Source organism: Pogona vitticeps, chromosome 6, assembly GCF_051106095.1.
Source record: "Pogona vitticeps strain Pit_001003342236 chromosome 6, PviZW2.1, whole genome shotgun sequence".
Lineage (NCBI taxonomy): Eukaryota > Metazoa > Chordata > Lepidosauria > Squamata > Agamidae > Pogona > Pogona vitticeps.
Genome location: NC_135788.1, coordinates 82,704,524 through 82,724,421, shown reverse-complemented (window position 1 = coordinate 82,724,421; position 19,898 = coordinate 82,704,524). Strand labels below are relative to the sequence as shown.

General features: G+C 40.7%; 1 protein-coding gene across 2 annotated transcripts in view; it reads right to left on the bottom strand.

Moving 5' to 3' along the window:
• Nucleotides 1–9,506, bottom strand: part of SMYD1 (SET and MYND domain containing 1) — a 41,606-nt gene extending 32,100 nt beyond the window's left edge. The window contains exon 1 of one of the 2 annotated variants that reach the window (XM_020807225.3): nt 9,099–9,506. In XM_020807225.3, coding sequence (XP_020662884.1) covers nt 9,099–9,220 — 122 coding nt within the window. In that variant the 5' untranslated portion in view covers nt 9,221–9,506. The remainder of the gene's footprint in view (nt 1–9,098) is intronic. The other variant, XM_020807226.3, reaches the window with a different exon arrangement.
• Nucleotides 9,507–19,898: the final 10,392 nt, after the last annotated feature.

Here is a 19,898-nt window from a genome sequence, read left to right as displayed (position 1 = left end):
GCAGTGTTTCAGATCAGCTGAATTTCCCGAAGATCTTCCATAGGCAGCCTCATGTAGTACACATTCCTTCCCACTACTGTACTCTTAAAGAGTTGCTTAAAAGAGAACTTTAAAAGCTCATCAGATCATGAATGTGAGAAGACATCAGCTGCACAGGGAGTCCTGAGTAGGTGGAAGGTCTGTACATATACAACCTGTACACAGAGTGACTTTCTTCTAAGACGTTGCACTAAGTGTGTGGGCACTTGGGAGAAGGCCAATGGGATATGGATACGGTCACAATCACCTAGTCAACATACTGGTTCTATATGTGAAAGGCACTGTAGATTCGTTTCCTAAATGCAGGATTCTAAACTGAGTACTGAAGGTTGTTCTCATGTATTTTTCAGGACTGCAGCTCCCAAAATTTATTGTGGACTTCAGGGATTTAATGTCCAAAGAAGCAATGCTACCCATTTCTAGAGGGGTTGCTTTTGGTTTTGTTTATTAAGATGGGTTATTCCTACTGTTCCTACAAGAGCTTCTTCCCATCTCATGTGAACTCAATGGACAAAAACATTCGGAGTTCCTGAAATGAAAGCCATGTTTCTCGCCCTTCTTACACTTGGCCTTCTCCAAATCTTGGCTACAACACTTTATTGAGGAAAAATAAATAGACTGCATGCATCTATCTGTCTTGTCAGCACTTAAAGTTTTAACTTAGACACATTTAGGGACTTTTTTTTACTGATTTCTAATGCTAAAAATGTGATATCTCAATTTTCAAAAAGTAAGTGAATCAAAACAGCATGTGATATGAATCAAAACAGCATCAACTGTCATCACTCACATGTCAATTCTGCTATAACTTCCGAGTTACACAGTTCCTGCTGGGTCTCAGTCCCTTAACAGGAGAAGCTAAAGACTAGGAGAATATAAATAACCTCCCATGTGTCCTGAACTAGGACAGACTGTATTTGTCTTCAGTGTGGAAGGGACTGTCACTCTCAAATTGGCCTTCTCAGTCACACTAGACACTGTTCCAAGTCCTCCATACAGAGCACGTTACCAGAGTCTCTCGAGACTGAAGGATGCCTAATCTCTGTGCTGAACTATAATTCCCATCATCCTTAGTAGCCACAGCTTGGCTCTCTAGGGATCTATCATGTCCAAAGGCTTCCTGCCCTCACCGTGTGCACCCATTTGCCTTTTTGTTTCTCACTCTACTTCTCATTTACTCCCTTCTCTTCCCAATTTCTCCTCTCTACTCCTGTTCTCTTCCCTCTTCATAGTAAACAAACAAATGAAAGCAAAATTGTCACCATGGTGCTTGCATTCAGTTTTAAACAAATTAAGATGTCTTTTTCTGTAACAGGTCATTAGTCGCAGGTAGTCATTACTACCTACTCTGAGTAGCCAGGCTGCAAAGTTTAAACAATCATGAGCTGTGTTAGAGTAGTTTTCAACGGTCCCCCCCCTTTTAAAATACATACAAAAAGCTGCAGATGTCAAGCAATGTTTTTTTTTAAAGAAATCTTACAGAGAATGTACCCAAAAGTGCTTTGGAGTAAACTGGTATGAACTTATTTATCCAAGATTCTTGTCTGCTGCCAGTAGCCATCGGTCCAACCTAGACTCCCCTCAGGATCTTTTTCAAAGCTGGAAACAGAGCAAAATACCAACTAAATCTTCAGTCACGGTGGGGGGAGTTTATCCTTTTAAAAAGCCTTAGTCACCCCACTCTCTTCACAAAAATGTGCAACATACAAGAGCTGGTTGGTGTGGACAGGTTAGATCTTTCAGTTACCACAGGCCCCAATATAGAAACTTTATGAAAGCTGACGTGGTGGCCAAATTAATCAGTCCGTTTTAATGAAAAGTATATCATCAAAGGTTTTAAATATCATTAATGTGCTTAAATTTACTTGGTTCACTTCCAGCCCTTATTATCAAGCTATGCCTTTGTACAGGCAACATCTCTGAGAAAGAGACTTTCCCAGGGATGTTCCCAGAGTTCTTTTAACTCAGGAAGTCTGATGCGAAACCTGGTCCTTCATATAAAACCGGTCTTTTGCCACTTTGCTAAACCCAGGTCACGTGCAAAAATGAGGAAAGCTAATGTTTTGTAATAAAACTCTTCGAATTCTACATCCAGCATGGCCACCAACAATTGGTACCTTTTTTCTATCTCTGGTTAGAGATTACCTATTCCAACTGATCAGCATCAGGAAATGCTGCAGGCAGAAGAGACAAGGTGTCCTAGAGAGTCCAGCGACTCTGAGGGGAGCATAACTTTCTGTCGTGAAATGCTAATGTTCCATCTATGAGGAGCAGAGTATGCTGTTGGAACAGAAAAGGGGAAAGGGGCCATTTGGTACTATGCAAGTGTTTTTACTCCTACATCATCATATTACATCATATTACTACATCATCATATTACATCATCGTATTGCACCTACATTATCAGGCAGTACAACACGAATGGCTCAACACATCACTTCTTGGCAACATTTTTAGTCTGAGAAGTTATGTCCACATAGACACGTTACCCTTTGAGCAGCAATTTTTCTTCTGACAGAGAGCTCCCGGTCACTCATATCTTGCCCTCTAGACCATCATGTTATTCTAATCCCACTTTGCCCTTTCAGGAATGACCCTGTACCTTTTAATGTCATCTGCCCTTTACTACATTTATTAATGATGCATTGGTGGCTAGGACTGGAAATGATGACTCACACAACAGCTTTTCCTCAGTCATGCAAGGGCAAAGGCAGTTCAGCTGCATCACAACTGCTATGCACTATGAGTTTGTGTGCATGGGAACTCAAGAGGAAAAATAAACAAGAGATGCACACAACACCTTAGGGAGGCTGGCACGACAACAATATGTTTCCAATATCTACCCCCAATCAACTTCCTCAGGCTCCCTTGGGATTCCTTCTATTGTGGAAAATATTGGGAGCCATGGAATGGGGGTGTGGGTCTTTAATTTCTGAAAATCACAGCCAATGAGATTATTGTGATGTAAGTTTTTCTTTTTGTATTTCATGATTGATATAACTGCTATTTGTAAATATTGATATTGTTTTGAATTGCTGTACTTATTACTTGATATGTAATGAGTGGTGGGGTACAAATGAATGAATGAATGAATGAATGAATGAATGAATGAATGAATGAATGAATGAAAGGATGAAAGGATGAAAGCAGAGCACAGTCTGCTGTTTAGTGAATTGTAAAGGGGGTGGCAGACGGCAAACGGGTATTCCCACCAATGCTGTGATCCCGCTAAGGACTTACCTAAAAAAACAATTGAACAATATAGTGTATTGGGTAAGTAAGCCTAGCAGGACTGGTCTGCATGTAACAGAGGACAAGAGAGTGCTTCCCTGTCTTATTACACCTACAGAGGCCAACTGGACAGGCAATTGTATCTTATTTCACCACTGGGAATACGACAGTACTCCTCAGCCCACTTGATGGCCATAAACTTGTTTAAAGCACGATGAATATATGGTGTTGCACAAATATCTCTGTAGTATATGTCATCCTTTCCCCCTAGCATTTGCTACCAGAGGGCACTGCCTCACTCTGCCTTGGGGGAGCTACTGTTAAAAACAGTGATCTTCCCAACTTTGGGGCACAGCCATCACTCATGCATAGGGTGGTACACAGCAGCAAACCTACTTCACCACACGTCTTGTTTTCAGGCAGGCAAGTTCTTGCTGTGGGGCCATTCAATCCTACATTAAGCCAGGAAGGCTACACATAAACACACATACAGAACTAGCAAAAAGGTCAAGGAAGCTGAGTCCAGTAAACAAAGTTAATGTTGAAAAAGCTATTGTCCTACCAAATACATCATTAAACAGTACAGGGAAGGCACGTCAAAGACATACATCAGTCTAGAGTTGAGATCTGGGTAGACCCTTGGTACGCCATGGCCCTGAAGTTACAATTTGGCTTTTTTGCATATATAGAATAAGTGTTTCAACTGATCTCTGCCTTTGGCAACACTTTGTAGAAGTTCTCAAGAGACAATGTTGAGCTGGTGTTGATTTCTAACAGCAAAGCACCTCAGTTACGCTGATACATTATTTAAACTATGGGCACAGGAGAGTAAAACTCAACAGCTGCAATCTCAGTTTTGGTGAGGTGCTACAAACATTAATATACTGAGTGATATATTTTATTTCAGTATTTCGTGACCACAATCGTACATGTCATTATTTTCATTATATTTTCAAAATAATGCCTATCCCATAAGAGATTCCTCCAGATCTTGAGAAGTAGTTATACATGTTTTCCTGGGACAGTGGACAGTAGCTCATTGCATCATAGCAAAGAGCCGTAACTGTATTGCATATACAAATATCTTGGGTGTAATGTGAGATGTTGGAACAAAATGCCAACACATTAGAGACAGAGCTGCACATCAGAATGTGTTATTGGGTTTCCAGTACATTGCATTCTGGAAACGACTAGCAACATTCAGTGGGGAGGCTCAACTCCCCGGACAAGTGGACATATCATAGATAGCATTTAGATCCTTGTGATTTTAAAGGATTTGGGAAGGTGTGGCTGACTCTTCCCTCATAAGCAGCTAATGTGTCTAATACCCTAATGTCCCAGATCTGTTGTGGGCTGGGGGGGGGGCAGGGAAAGTCTCTCTCATCAACCTATCTTTTACAAGCACTATTTAGGCAGGTTTTAGCTGTTACTGAGCAAATCATATTCTGGTTTCCTGCTCATGCCCTGCAAGTCAAAGATGTAACTTCACAACACCCATAAATTTAAAATAGCTATGCCTTGATTTAGAAAGCAGAGTAGAAAAAAAACACCAGAAACTTTTTTTTTGGAAACTTGCTGTGATAGTTAAGAGATGGTTAAGGATTCTTTCTGCTTGAACATTTTTCTGTTACACTTCATTCTTAAAAAAAAAAAAACAAATCTGTGTTGGTGTTGCTTTGGAAGTTTATCACAATTCAGTGCAGAGGTCTGGATCCAGAATTACATAATCTTGGAATCTTGTAACTGCAGAGCTGGAAGGGACTCTATAGATCATCAAGTCCAGCCATTGTCAAAGAGGTACCATGGGGAATTGAACTCCCAGCCTCTGGCTCTGTAGTCAGATACCTAAATCACTAAGCTATCCAGCATTGGGATAAGCAAGTTATGATTGGTTTCGCTTTCATTGATTTCAGTGCATCAAGTCTAAACATTACTTATTTTACAATGGATTAGTCTCCATCCTACCTATTTTTAAACAAGCCTATATCTGTATTCTCGAAGGCTTTCACGGCTGGAATCTTACCTTTGTTGTATGTTTTTCAGGCTGTTTGGCCGTGTTCTAAAGAACATGGCCAAACAGCCTGGAAAACATACAACAGCCATCAAGCCTATACCTATTTTGGCTGGTGTCCATTTTTCACAAACATGGAAAAGAGGTCCAGGAATTATTCTTTTTGACACTTACAAATACTATCAAAGCAATCTTGAAATAAGAAAATTAATTGATGCTAACTCCCATACTGATATTGTAACTCCATCAAGGTAAAGACTTAAATTTAATCTGTTGACACACCAAACCAGAATGTGACAGCCCACGGCCATTTCACGTGTTTTACAGTAGCAAATCTAGAAATGTCATGCACGGTACACTTAAACAGGAGTTACAGCACACTCTATTTCTTTGAAAAGAGTGCCAAACATGTTATTTACATTTACATCTTACATTTTGGGAATGAATTCTTTAAACGTCTTAAACATACACTCTGAAAAGCCTAAGAACAAACTGACCGTCATTCAGAGGCAGCATGTGCTCACAGCAAATGAGCTGAATCATTCATTCACCCAAAAAGAAATCAAAGACAGGAAGAGACAAGCGGGAAGACAAGTTTTGATTCAATGATATAATACAAACACTACATTTGCTGTCATCACATTCACCACTGCCTGTCAAATAATAGAAAGGTTCAGGAACAACACCAGCAGCTCCTGCTTCTACCTATAGTACTCCTTTTTGAGGGATCCAAATGGCTATTAACAAAGATAATGGCTGAGAATCCCAAAATGTGAAATGCCTGTACTATGGGTGAAATTCAGACATTTGCCTATTTTTTTTTCTAGTGGTATCTTGTATATATTGTTTTGGTCTTTTAAAACCCAAAGACATGAAAGATGTGGATTGAAATCCAGCAACATAACTTACGCCATGAGATGCAGATGACATGATCAGCTACAAGTGGTTTTTCAGAAATTAAATTTTTTCACAAAGGTTCCAATTTCCTCTCAGGGTCTTTCATGAGTGGGAAGCTGTCTGGGGCTACAAGGAAGGGGAAGAATCTTTCATTTCTGAAAATACCTGCTGCCAATAAAATCATTCAACCAGCAGTGATTTTCAGAAATTAGATATTTCCCCCAGGTCCTGTGCACCCCCCCCAAACAGCTTCCTCACAATGAAAGTAATCTTGAGAGAGACTCAGAACCTTTGGAAGAGGGAGAAATCAAGATTTTTTTTAATTGCTGAAAAAACACCATACCTTATTTGCATATGTTATGCTGCTGGATTTCAGCTGGATTGATGTAAAGAAGCAGCATTTTTGCAAACATTATATATTTGCTTTTTAACAAGCAACACATTTTGAACAGCTATTCAATAACTGCATATTGCATGTTATATGCCTAGCAAAATTAGCATGTTTTATTTTTGAAGTCACTGCCAGACAACTCACAACATTAACATAAGTCACTTAGCACTGATAACATGAAACTTCAAGAGCGAGTGTAGTGTAACAGTTAGAGTTTTGGACTGGGACCCAGGACATATGGAATAAAATCTCTGCTCCCCCATCAAAAGTCTCTGGGGAGGTGGCACTGAAAAAACTACTTCTTAAATATCTAAGATAACTTGGAAACCTACTATGTCACTGTTAAGTCAGAATCAGTTTGATGTCAGGTGACTTTTCACACACAAACAACAGCGGGGGGGGGGGGGGCTAGCCATTCCTCCATAAGTGTGGCAAGCCGATTTCAGCTAAGGAATGCTTGAATGGGACCATACAAAGATACCCTTTTCCCTAAGGGCCTAATTTGCTTGGGATGCTAGACGCAGTTGCCTCACTGGCCATGCCGGTGTAACATCTCTGCATTTTCGCTCACAATAGGACACAAGCAGAAAAATGTCTCTTTCTTTCCATTCAACACACACACACAAATATGAACAGGAAGAGAGCTTCTGTCAGAGTTCTTTCCTCGTGTACCCCAGGGCACCAAAATTTATAAGGGGTACAGAGAGGTAAAATGAAAAACTGAACTAAATAATAAGGGAAGCATACATTGAACTATCATTATGGAATTCAGAATCCTCACTTATTGGTTTACACAACCAAATTCATTGTATTGGGTTATAGACAGCACTTTTCCAGGGTCTTTACAGATGTCTGGAACAGGGTTTCTCAGCAGCAGGGTATACATAGCACCCTCCACTCATTAAATGAGGCATTTGTCCCTATCCATTTCTAATACCAATACTGCTACCCCACTACTCAGAAAACCATCAACTGAACATTTACTAGATTTACACTCGTGCCCCGCTTAACGATTACCCCGTATAACGACAAATTCGCTTCACAATATTTTAAATGGGTTTTTTTCGCTTTGCGAAGATTGGTTCCCTGCTTCGGGAACCAATTCTTCACATTACGACGATCAATAGGAGACCTTCTATCTATGAGAAACCTATTTGGCCAGTGACCAATTGTGCATAGCTGCTGATTGCATGTATGGAGAAGTCCTTGTGTAATTTCAATAGTTTTAGATCAGGCCAGTATGGCACACTTGTGTATGCTGATGACTGTGGTAAAAAGACAGGGACAGGCACCTCAGAGTGCTTATTCAATGAGTGATAAGACATGTGATCTCTTCTCATATTTAAGCTGAAAGCATACAATGGCCAAATACAGTACAGGGAGGGCTCCAGTAAAGCCCTAACTAGTGTTCACACTAGGCAGGGGAAGGTTAAAACCATTATCTATCCTGTAAATTGTGGGAAAGTTAATTAGCGAGTGTAGGCAGCATTGTTAACCCTTTATCATCCTCTGTACTCACTTTGAAAAACATCTCCAGTGTTTAAAAAATAGTGGCCAGGCAAAAATATTAACAATCTCCTGATGCAGGAAGACTATTTGTCTGGTCCTACTGTCCCCAACATCTACATGATGATTTGGGCGTCTACATGAATGCATGCTCCAGTGGGCAAGGCAAACTCAAAGGAACTATCTTGTTGCTGCTTCCAGCTGCATAGCCTTTTCACATGCAAAATATGTGAAGAGGATTCAGGTATCTATGGATTCTGGGACTTTGGAGAATCTCCAAGAGCTGGTACAAACCCAAATAATGTGTTTATGTAAAAATGATATTAAAGATGAAGATAGGAAAGGATGGTAAGGGGTGGAAGGCAAACGGGAAATGATGTGCTATACTTTAGGTCTTGAAGCAAAGTCTTGTTAATCCTACTCCAGATGAATCTGTATGTAATTGCCAAGATAACCAGCCTCAGTGACACCATACCAAAATAAAACACGCATCCCATGTCCTTGACATAGAAGATTCTTGACAGATTATTATGATGCCAACATATGCATATAAACAAAACAAAAATTCATAAATCTTTCATATTCATATAACCCTATATAAAATGGATGGGGAACCTGTAGTGATAGGACTCTCCACCTGTCACAACTGGCATGGTCAGTGACAATGGGAGTTGAAGTATCACAGCATCTGGAGGGCCAGAAGTTTCTCAGCGTTGTCTTATAACAATCCCATGGCAGTTATCTACATACTGAAGGCTCACAGTGCAGATGAGGCTCAACTGGGAACTTTCTCAAAGTTCATTCTCTTAGCTAAACTACTGTAGACTAGTTCTAGAGTAACTCTAGCTCTTGTGAACATCTCTTCTCTCCTGAGATGCTCTGTCTTCTCATAATACATTTGATGACGAGTCATAACACTCTCCTTGCTGAGGCTGTAATTTCTGACCAGCCATAATCAAAATGAGCTGGCCCCATGCATTCATGCCCTGAATTACATCAATGCACTCAGTAATTCCTTCTTACCTGTCAAATACTACAGCAGCATAGGCTCGTTCTGCAAAAATTACATCTCCTGCCCAAAATTCCTTTGCTGCCTTCAGCCCCCTGCCTTTCTCTTCAGTGGTGAACACTTCCACAGTCTCCATGCCTTCTTCTGTCGTGTGAGGGCATCCAAGTGTATCACAGGACCATTTCAAGTGACTCAAATCTCTTATCACCCCTGCTCTTTAAAGGCTTTCCAAGTTCCACAGGACCACTCCTATAAATGGGCTGTCTCTGCACCTCCCAAACAGCACCAGTAAGGGGGGGGTGTTAATTCAGATTACCCCCCACAACTGGAGGGGGGGCAGACATTTTAGCTACACATGAGCAAAATTGCCTTGTTATGAGAATGAATAAAACCATCATGTTTTCAAAACTGCCATTTATTGTGAACACAAAATTCACAACATTTAATTTACACTCTCCTACTGGGAAGATAATGCGTGTTCTTGAAAGTATTTTTAGAAACCACATGCTTCTGCCTGTCAGGGGCCAACAGCTGAGGAAGCGCTAAGTGCTAGCTGGAATGCAACACACATTGAAGATTCAATGCTGTCTGCTTTCTTTTTAAAAGAAGTTAAACAATGCAGGCTACATTTGTTTCACAAGCAGCAAGAGAGTTATGTGGGACTGTTTTTGAAGACCATGGGCTAAATATATTCCTCTTGCATGCAGGGAAATTGGCTACTGGATACCAGCTAAGATGATTCCAAAAGCTTGTAGAAAGTGCTAGAAGGTTTTGCAGAAATCTGGCACCTACTGCTAAAGCAAACATGACATTTTTGTGCGTCCTGTGGGTGAATGAATGTTAGGTTGTGTGAAAATAACCAGTAGCCTGCTCAGCAGCATAGGTATGGTTGTGCATGCTAATATATATAATAAATATATAAATAAATATATATTCATTTGCACAACAAAGCCACGGAAGTCATCTTTATTTTTTTCAGAACACAGCATTCATCTTAACCTGAAAATAGATAAATATATTTATTTATTTTCAGGTTAAGATGAATGCTGTGTTCTGAAAAAAATAGAGATGACTTCCATGGCTTTGTTGTGCAAATGAACATGGTTCATGTTCATTAGCAATTTGTATAGTTGGTGTTGTTATCCCTAATTTATATTAGATGTTTGCTATTCTGCCTTATATAATATTTATGCTAGTAAATTAGTGGAGGAGAAATAGTTTATGTTAGACACTGGAAAAGATGTAAGACCCTCCCAAATACTGGAAATCTCAGGATCTGCAAACTCCTGTGGTTTCAGAGATTTCATCAGGAATTGCGTATATATTTTAAAGCATGTCTTTGCAATTATAAGAATTAGAAACATTTCGTTTTCAGTTAACATGAAAAACTTTATTTTAAAAAAATATATATCAAGGGAATGAACTTGGCACATTACCTTTTAAAGACCATTATACCTTGAACAATACACTACATCTCATCTGATTTTGGAAACTCAGGAGAGCAAGACTGTTTAGTACTTGAATGGGAGATCGCAAAGGAATACCAGACTTTTCCGGGGGGGGGGGGGCAGGAAAGTATATACAGTACTTTGAAATCCAGGGAAGCTACTGCCTATCTGGGTTGGCAATATGAGGTAATGGTCCAAAGCATCAGGAAGCTTTCTATATTCTTTCCGTGTTTCTGTATTCACTTACATGTTTCATATATTTATATACTGTACTTAGAACAGCTAGAAGGAAGTACAATAACTGAGTGACAAAAATTTGTAATACAAAAATCTTTTTTTAAAGAAAAAAACATCCAAGTGCAAACTACCAATGTCAAATTAACTGAATGGAGAGAAACATGATTAAGAATAAGCATTCAAAATTAGAGCCTCACAGAACTGGAACTAAGAATAAAATCTCAGAATGACAGCCAATTTCCCTCAAACTGAAATAAGTGAAGTAACAGAGTGACAAGGCCAGGCACCTACCTGGGAGCTACATACCTTCTGTATAGCAGGCACAGTGGGAAAAGTGACACAATATCTCTACTCATAATCTTCAGCCATTCATCTTAGTCCTTTCCAAAGCACTTAATGCTGACAAAACTGAGCTTGGGCTTGGAAGGAAATGCTGGAACCTCACAAAAGGTCACTTTAAAGCAGTGGTTCCCAATCTTGGGTCCCCAGAAGTGCTTGGACTAAAAACCCCAGAAGCCTTCATTATAAGCTGTGCTGGCCAGGATGTTTAGGAATGGTAGTCCAAGAACATCTGGAATTTCAAAGCTGGGGACCATTGCTTAAAGAGAAGTAGAGTGCTGGGTTGGATAATACTTTTATTAAATCAGTAAAAGTTACCAATAAGGAATTCTGTTTTTATATATTCGCGAAGGCTTTCACGGCCGGGATCTAATGGTGTTCTGGGTTTTTCGGGCTCTTTGGCCATGTTCTGAAGGTGGTTCTTCCTAACATTCTGTTTTTTCCAGAACTTTTTATTAGGCAAAACTAGTACAGTATAAAACCTAAGGATAGTGAAGAAGCCAACAGCTAAAAGTGGGGCCAGCTGTGATGGCCATTGTTCTTGAAGGCAGACTAGTGTTTAGACTTTGAGATAGAGGTGTCGAGGTGCCATTTTACAGTCTCTCCTCTTTATGTAGACATAGGCCTGTCTTGGATCCACCCACACATGGAATTGCCTTGTGGGAGGCTCATAGTCACCTTTGTTGACTTGGAGCAGAAATACCTGGAAAAAGAATCCAGTGTTTCATGCAAAACAATGTGCCATTACCTGACTGTCCATATGCAAAAGAAAAAAGATGCCAAACAGTCATTAAAAATGCTAATCCTCAAAACCAAATGGGTTACATTACAATCCTCAGACTCTATGAAAAAAAATTAGAAAGGTGCTATGCTGGTAACCATTTCATAGGCAGACTCTAGCTAGCATGAAGCAGCTTAGCTTAATTTTTTAAAAAAATATTTCACAAAGTTGATGCTCAGACATGGTTCTGCAAAGCAGAGATGGGCAACTGTGGCTCTCCAGATGTTGTCAGGCTGTACCTCCCATCAGCCAAAGGCAGCATAGCTGGTGGTGAAGGACTATGGGACTTCCCGTCCAATAACACCTGCAGAGCACTGTTGCCCACTGCCTACTATAGACTGATCACAATGGCTATATTACAAAAAATGTTACCTCTTTATGTGTTTATGCACACAGTTCATATCCTAGACTTTTAATATATACACTATAATCTTCCAATAATTGATCTTGTTCATCCAGATGACTGGGAAATGAATCACACCCAATCCATCTGAACCTTGTTATTTGTAGTTTAAGAAGCAATAGCTGTGTCTGTCTGTGCTAGCACATCAGGCACAAACAAAACAAAATAAAAAATTTAACAAGACAAAATAAAAAATAAAGAAAGCAAAAACATTGTAGCAGTCTAAAGACAGCTATATTTTAGCAGTTCATCTCTGGCGAAGTGGGCTTGTCCATGAAAGCTAACACTAAAATATAACAATCAATCTTTAAAGTGCCACGGCATTTTTGTCTTCTTTTTTATTTTGTCTTCTTTATTTTTTATTTTGTGATTGTCTTGTTTTCTCATGCTTTGTTTCTTTATTTAAGGAGTATTGTTTTCATTACTCATACAATGTATGTGTTCACTTGTGCAAGCAGAAAATGAGCTTGCTTTGGTGGATCTGGGAAAGTGAACCAAATAGCAAGACGTTATCATGGCAGAGCAATAAGGCAATGCAGACAGGTGAAACATCAAGCAACTGTCATGTTGAAGGCCACTTAATGCATCAGCTACATCAGTAATTAGGAACTAAACCATGGTTGTGGGCTTATTCACCTAACAAGACAAATCCAAGAGTGTTTCCTCTCTGGGCAGGGCATCATGTTGATTATTCACTTAGATTATCTACTTCTTACAATTGATGGAAACAAACCCTACTAATTCAAGGGGTTGACTATTCTTATCTCAAGTCAGACAACACTTGAGGGTATAGCCCCATCATGTGGTAAAATGTCAGCTCGCTGCTTGCTTTAAAAATCAGTAAGTGCTTCATAAACAATCAGATGAATTTGTGGTGGTTTCGCTATAACCCACTGTGTAAAACAAACAAACATATACAAGTCCAGCTAAACCTAATTGTGACTGCTGAAACCAAAAAGTGTTAAACTGTGAATAATTCAGATCCTGCTGCTTGCGATGAAATCGTAGTTTGGCAATCAATTTCATCTATTCATTTCATTAAATGGGGACCAAATTTGTATTTGGTACTAAATACCTTTAATACCTGGAGAAGAAAATTAGATTCTTGTCAGAGGGTTTATTTTTCAACCACTTTTCCCCATTGCACATTCTACACATTTTGAATGGCATACATATTTCAGACAGAACTTCTAGTAACATTTTGTTATGATCTGTGGAGTCACTTCCAACTTATGTCAACTCTACAAATTAGTGACCTCCAGAAATTCCTATTGTCAACAGACCGATGACTCAGCTCTTACAAACTCGAGGCCATTTTTTTTACACAATTCATCACTTATTTGGTCTTCCTCTTTTCCTGTTGCAACTTTTCCTAGCATTACTGTCTTTTCTGATGAGCCTTGTCTTCTCGTGATGCGCTGAAAGTAGAACAGCCAGTGTTTAGCCATTTTTTGCTCCTAGGGAACTCCAGCTGGATTTTATCAATAACATTATGTGGTCTTCCAGCGGGTAAGGCTCATGAGAAAAGTGCATTGCAAGCAGAGCTATGAAACCTAATATAAGTCACTCTTCAGGTAAGGTGCTGCGGGTCTGCAGAGTGGGGAATGGTTGTGTGCGTCTGTGAGAACTGGTGGACAATCGTAAGCTATGGGTTGGGTAGAATATGACATGACTGGTGAGGGAATTTCAGAAACACGGTAAAAATGGTTTTGTTCTGTTGTGACAACCAGGTTACTATTCATTGCCAAGGCTTTATTTTGGGAACTGACATTTCTTACATTTAGATTCCTCTTCTCCAATGAGAACAGGACATGGTGGCGCTGTGGGCTAAACCGCAGAAGCTTGTGCTGCAGGGTCAGAAGACCAAGCAGTTGTAAGATTGAATCCACGTGACGGAGTGAGCGCCCGTTGCTTGTCCCAGCTCCGCCAACCTAGCGGTTCGAAAGCATGCAAATGCAAGTAGATAAATAGGGACCACCTCGGTGGGAAGGTAACAGCGTCCCATGTCTAAGTCGCACTGGCCATGTGACCACGGAAGATTGTCTTCAGACAAAACGCTGGCTCTATGGCTTGGAAACGGGGATGAGCACCGCCCCCTAGAGTCGAACACGACTGGACAAAAATTGTCAAGGGGAACCTTTACCTCTCCAATGAACTCAGTGTGGCATACATGACTGTCCTTCTCCCACCCACACTTTATCATCACGACCTTGTGACGGCTAAGAAACTGTGACTGGCCCAAAGACATACAATAAATTTATGTTCTATAGTTTATTTCGAATGGCTATGAATTTCGTATGTTGAATTAATCCTCAGGGGAAAGTGTCCAGAACACAATGAAAAAATAGTATCCCTATATTAACTAAAATGAACCTATGACTGAAACAATATAACACTTGAGATACTTTCTATAAGAGACTTTTGCATATCATGATGTTTTCTGCATGTGGCACTAGGATCATCATAATAACCTTGGGCACTCTTGCATATTAACCAACATCATCACTGTGTTCTTCAGTCACTGTTGAAATTATTCTGCAGGAGGGTAACCAAGGCGGTGTGTAGGATGGAACATAGCACCATGTCAAGAACATTGCAAGTGACACTGAATTCATTTTAATAAGTATTTCCAGTATTCTTATACTAGCCTCTCATAAATTTTCTTGTCTTACTATTTCCAGTTCAGCTTCTGACATCAGCCCTACTTAGATATTCTTCAGTATGTTTACTCAACATGTGAGAAAAGAATACTCCAATCCCCATCACTTCCCTCAAGTGAAAAATGTCAGTACCATCACCAAGCTACTTTGACCATTCCATCCTGATCTTAAACATATTTTAAGAAAAAGCCTTCATTAAATTAATGGCACTGGTTTTCAAGTAAGTAGGTTTCATCAAATGTACTTTTATATTAAATAATGTGTGATGGCGACAGTACCCTTATTTCATATCCTGCATGTGGAAGAACTACTTTTCATGCCTTTAGTGAGCAAAAAATTACCCAAGGGGAGCCATGACAAATTATGGGCTTCAATACCATGGTGTGAGGAAAGACAATATGAAATTGATCTGAAGAGAGCTATAAACAGACTTGGTTTTCACAGCAAACAGATGACTGAGAAGTAAATAATTTTTTATGATTTTACTCAATTCTGAATCTGAATATTACATCAAAGGGAAAAAAGTCACAGTATTGTCAAATAGTAATTCTAAAAGAATTGCACTACTGTATTTTGCCTATGCTTTGTATCCTTCGGTTTTCGGGACCATAAAATCCCAACAGTGCAAACAAATAAATAACTTCTGTTCACTATTATAATAAAGCACAAATATAATAGAAATATAATTCAACTTTTAATACAAATCTGGTATTTACTTATACATAGTGAGAACACAGCAGTTCTAGCTTTTTACAATGTTCTTTCTATATACAGTATATCACAGGAGTACACCCCCTCACATTTCATAAATATTTTAGTATATCTTATCGTGTGACAACACTGAAGAAATGACACTTTGCTGCAATGTAAAGCAGTGAGTATACAGCTTTTATAACAGTGAAAATGTGCTGTCCCCTCAAAATAACGTAACACACAGCCATTAATGTCTAAACCTTTGGCAACAAAAGTCAGTACACCCCGACAATGTCCAAATTGGGCCCAAGTAGCTGTTTTCCCTCCCTGGTGTCATGAGATCCGTTAGTGTCACAAGTCTCAGGTATGAAGGGGGAGCAGGTGTTATCACTCTCACTCTCTCAGACTGGTCACTGGAAGTTCTATATGGCACCTCATGGTAATGAACTATCTGAGGATCTGAAAAAACAAATTGTTGCTCTACACATAAAGATGGCCTAGGCTATAAGAAGATTGCCAAAACCCTGAAACTAAGCTGCAGCTCAGTGGTCAAGACCATACAGTGATTTAACAGTACAGGTTCTACTCAGAACAGGTCTCACTATGAACGACCAAAGAAGTTGACTGCCCATGCTCAGCGTCATATCCAGAGGTTGGCTTTGACTCATAGACATATGAGTGCTGCCAGCATTGTTGCAGAGGTTGAAGGGGGGGTCAGCATGTTAGTGCTCAGACCATATGCCACACATTGCATCAGTTTGGTCTGTCATCTCATAAGGAAGCCTCTTCTAAAGATGATGCACAAGAAAGCCCGCATATGGTTTCCTCCAGACAAGCAGACTAAAGACATGGATTTCTGGAACCATGTCCTGTGGTCCAATGAGACCAAGATAAACATATTTGGTTCAGATGGTGTCAAGCATGTGTGGCTGCAACCAGGTGAGGAGTACAAAGAAAAGTGTGACGTGCCTACAGCCAAGCATGGTGGTGGGAATGTCATGGTCTGGGGCTGCACAAGTGCTGCCGGCACTGGGGAGCTACAGTTCATTGAGGGAACCATGAATGCCAACATGTACTGTGACATACTGAACCAGAGGATCATCCCCTCCCTTTGAAGGCTGGGCTGAAGGGCACTATTCCAACAAGATAACAACCCTAAACACACCTGCAAAACAACTATTGATTGATTAGGCATTCTTTGGTCTTGAAAAACTACGGTAACGTGCTCTGAATAGAGGACTTGGAACAGCATCTAGTGCGGCTGAGAAGGCCAATTTGAGAGTGACAATCCCTTCCACACTGAAAACAAATACAATCCAGTCCCTGCCCAGCTCCCTGATTTGGCTGGTTTTGGGACTGCCTCTTTGCCTCAGCCTGCTGGACAAGGGTCTCTTCAAAATGGGAGAGGCCATGACGCACTGCCTGCCTCCAGGTTGAATGCTCAGTTGCCAAGGTTTCCCAACTATTGAGGTCCATTCCTAAGGCCTTCAGATCCCGCTTGCAGATATCCTTGTATCACAGCTGTGGTCTACCTCTGGGACGATTTCCTGCACTAATTCTCCATACAGGAGATCTTTAGGAATCCAAACATCAGCCATTCTCATGACATGCCCAAGCCAACGTAGATGTCGCTGTTTCAGTAATGTATATGCTAAAAATTCCAGCTCATTCTAGGACTACTCTGTTTGGAACTTTGTCCTACCAGGTGATACCAAAAATATTTTGGAGACAACGCATATGGAAGGTGTTCAACTTCCTCTCCTGCTGTGCACAAAGGGTCCAGGACTCACTGCAGTACAGGAGTGTGCTCAGGACAAAGGCTCTATAGACCTGGATCTTGATGTATGCCATCAGCTTCTTATTGAGCCATACTCTCTTTGTGAGTCTAGAGAACATGGTAGCTGCTTTGCCAATGCATTTATCCAGCTTGACATCTAGGGAGAGAGTGTTGGAGATCGTTGAGTCAAGGTACACAAAGTCATGAATAACCTCCAATTCTTGTGTGGAGATGGTAATAGAGGGAGGTGATGGTTGTTGTGGGTTTTTCAGGCTCTTTGGCCGTGTTCTGAAGGTTGTTCTTCCTAACGTTTTGCCAGTCTCTGTGGCCGGCATCTTCAGAGGACAGCACTCTGTGCTCTGGTGTAGTTGGCTTGGGAGTCAGAGGGAGGTGAGTCTACGCCCTGGCCCAAGACTTGTGTTTTCTTCGGGCTGATTGTTAATCCAAGGTCTTGGCAGGCCCTGCTAAAATGATTCATGAGTTGTTGGAGGTCTTCAGCAGAATGAGCAACAACAGCTGCATCATCGGCAAAGAGGAAGTCCCACATGCATTTCAGTTGGACTTTGGTCTTCACTCTCAATCTGGAGAGATTAAAGAGCTTTCAATCTGATTTAGTCTGGAGACAGATGCCTTCTGTTGCAGTTCCAAAGGCATGCTTCAGCATGACAGCAAAAAAGATCCCAAACAGGGTCAGCGCAAGGACACAGCCCTGTTTCACTCCGCTTCGGATGTCAAAGGTTCAGATGTTGAGCCATCCAAAACTAAAGTGCTCTTCATTTCCTCGTGAAAAGACCTGATGTTAAGGAGTTGAGATAGACATCCAATCTTGGGAAGTATTTTAAAAAGGCCATCCCTGCTAACCAAATCAGACCTTTCTGAGATCTACGAAGGCCACAAAGAGTGGCTGTCGTTATTCCCTACATTTCTCCGCAACTGTCTGAGGGAAAATACCATGTCAGTGGTGGATCTATTAGCTTGAAATCCACAGTGTGATTCTGGACTCTGTCTGCAAGCGCCTGGAGTTTCTTCAGCACACCACGGGCAAGCAGCTTCCCTACAACACTGAGAGATGCCATGGTAGTTATTGCAATCATCCATCTCCTTTGTTTTTATACAATGTGACAATGTTTGCATCCTTCATGTCCTGTGGTACTCTACAAAATGACCACAGCCTTGCTGAAGAAGCTAAGTGTAAAGGTGATGGACTGGTCAAGCGTTTCTCCAGTCTTAAACCCTACTGAGCATCTGTGGAGCATCCTGAAATGGAAGGTGGAGGTGCGCAAGGTCTCTAACATCCACCAGCTCTGTGATGTTGTCATGGAAGAGAACTCCAGTGGCAACCTGTGAAGTTTTGGTGAACTCTATGCCCAAGAGGGTTAACGCAGTGCTGGAAAATAATGGTGGCCACACAAAATATTGACACTTTGTGCCCAATTTGGACATTGTCACTTAGGGGTGTACTAACTTTTGTTGCCTACGGTTTAGACATTAATGGCTGTGTGTTGCGTTATTTTAAGGGGACAGCAGATTTACAGTTATACAAGCTGTATACTCACTGCTTTACATTGTAGCCAAGTGTCATTTCTTCAGTGTTGTCACATGAAAAGATATACTGTACTAAAATATTTAGGAACACCAAGAATTGTATAGTTTTATCTGGGGAGTGCAGCTGACAGGAAAAGGATATAGACTATATAGCCACAAAATATGTTCTTCCATACAGGGGCTATTATTCCAGAAAAATGGACACACATTCAATTTTACAGGTGCAGCCACAATGCGGATCAGAACCCCTAGTATCTTTTTATACAGTCTTACATAAAGAATTAAAGTGGTCTTTCACAGCAAACAGTTTAAATGTTTTCTTCTCAAGGTTGCAGTTCAATTGAGCAGAAAAACTGCCTTTTCCTAGAAACATATGCAGCTAAGGTACTTCAGTAGTTTTCCCCACCACCATTCATAATAGTATACAGTACGTAATAATGCATTTTTGAAATGTCACATGACTGCCTTATGTTTAGAATGAGTAAGAGATCTTGAGGGACGTGGTGGTGCTGTGGGCTAAACCACAGAAGTCTTTGCTGCAAGGTCAGAAAAACAAGCAGTCGTAAGATCGAATCCACATGATGGAGTGAGCTCCCGTCGCTTGTCCCAGCTCCCACCAACCTAGCGGTTCGAAAGCATGCGAATGTGAGTAGATCAATAGGGACCACCTCGGTGGGAAGGTAACAGCGTTCCGTGTCTAAGTCGCACTGGCCATGTGACCACGGAAGATTGTCTTCGGACAATATGCTGGCTCTATGGCTTGGAAACGGGGATGAGCACCGCCCCCTAGAGTCAAACACGACTGGACAAAAATTGTCAAGGGGAACCTTTACCTTTGCCTTTAAGAGATTTTGAATAATTTGTTGCCTGAAAAACGGCATTTCCTTCTTTTGAGGACATGCAGCCCTCTTCGTGAAATTGAGAAGAGATT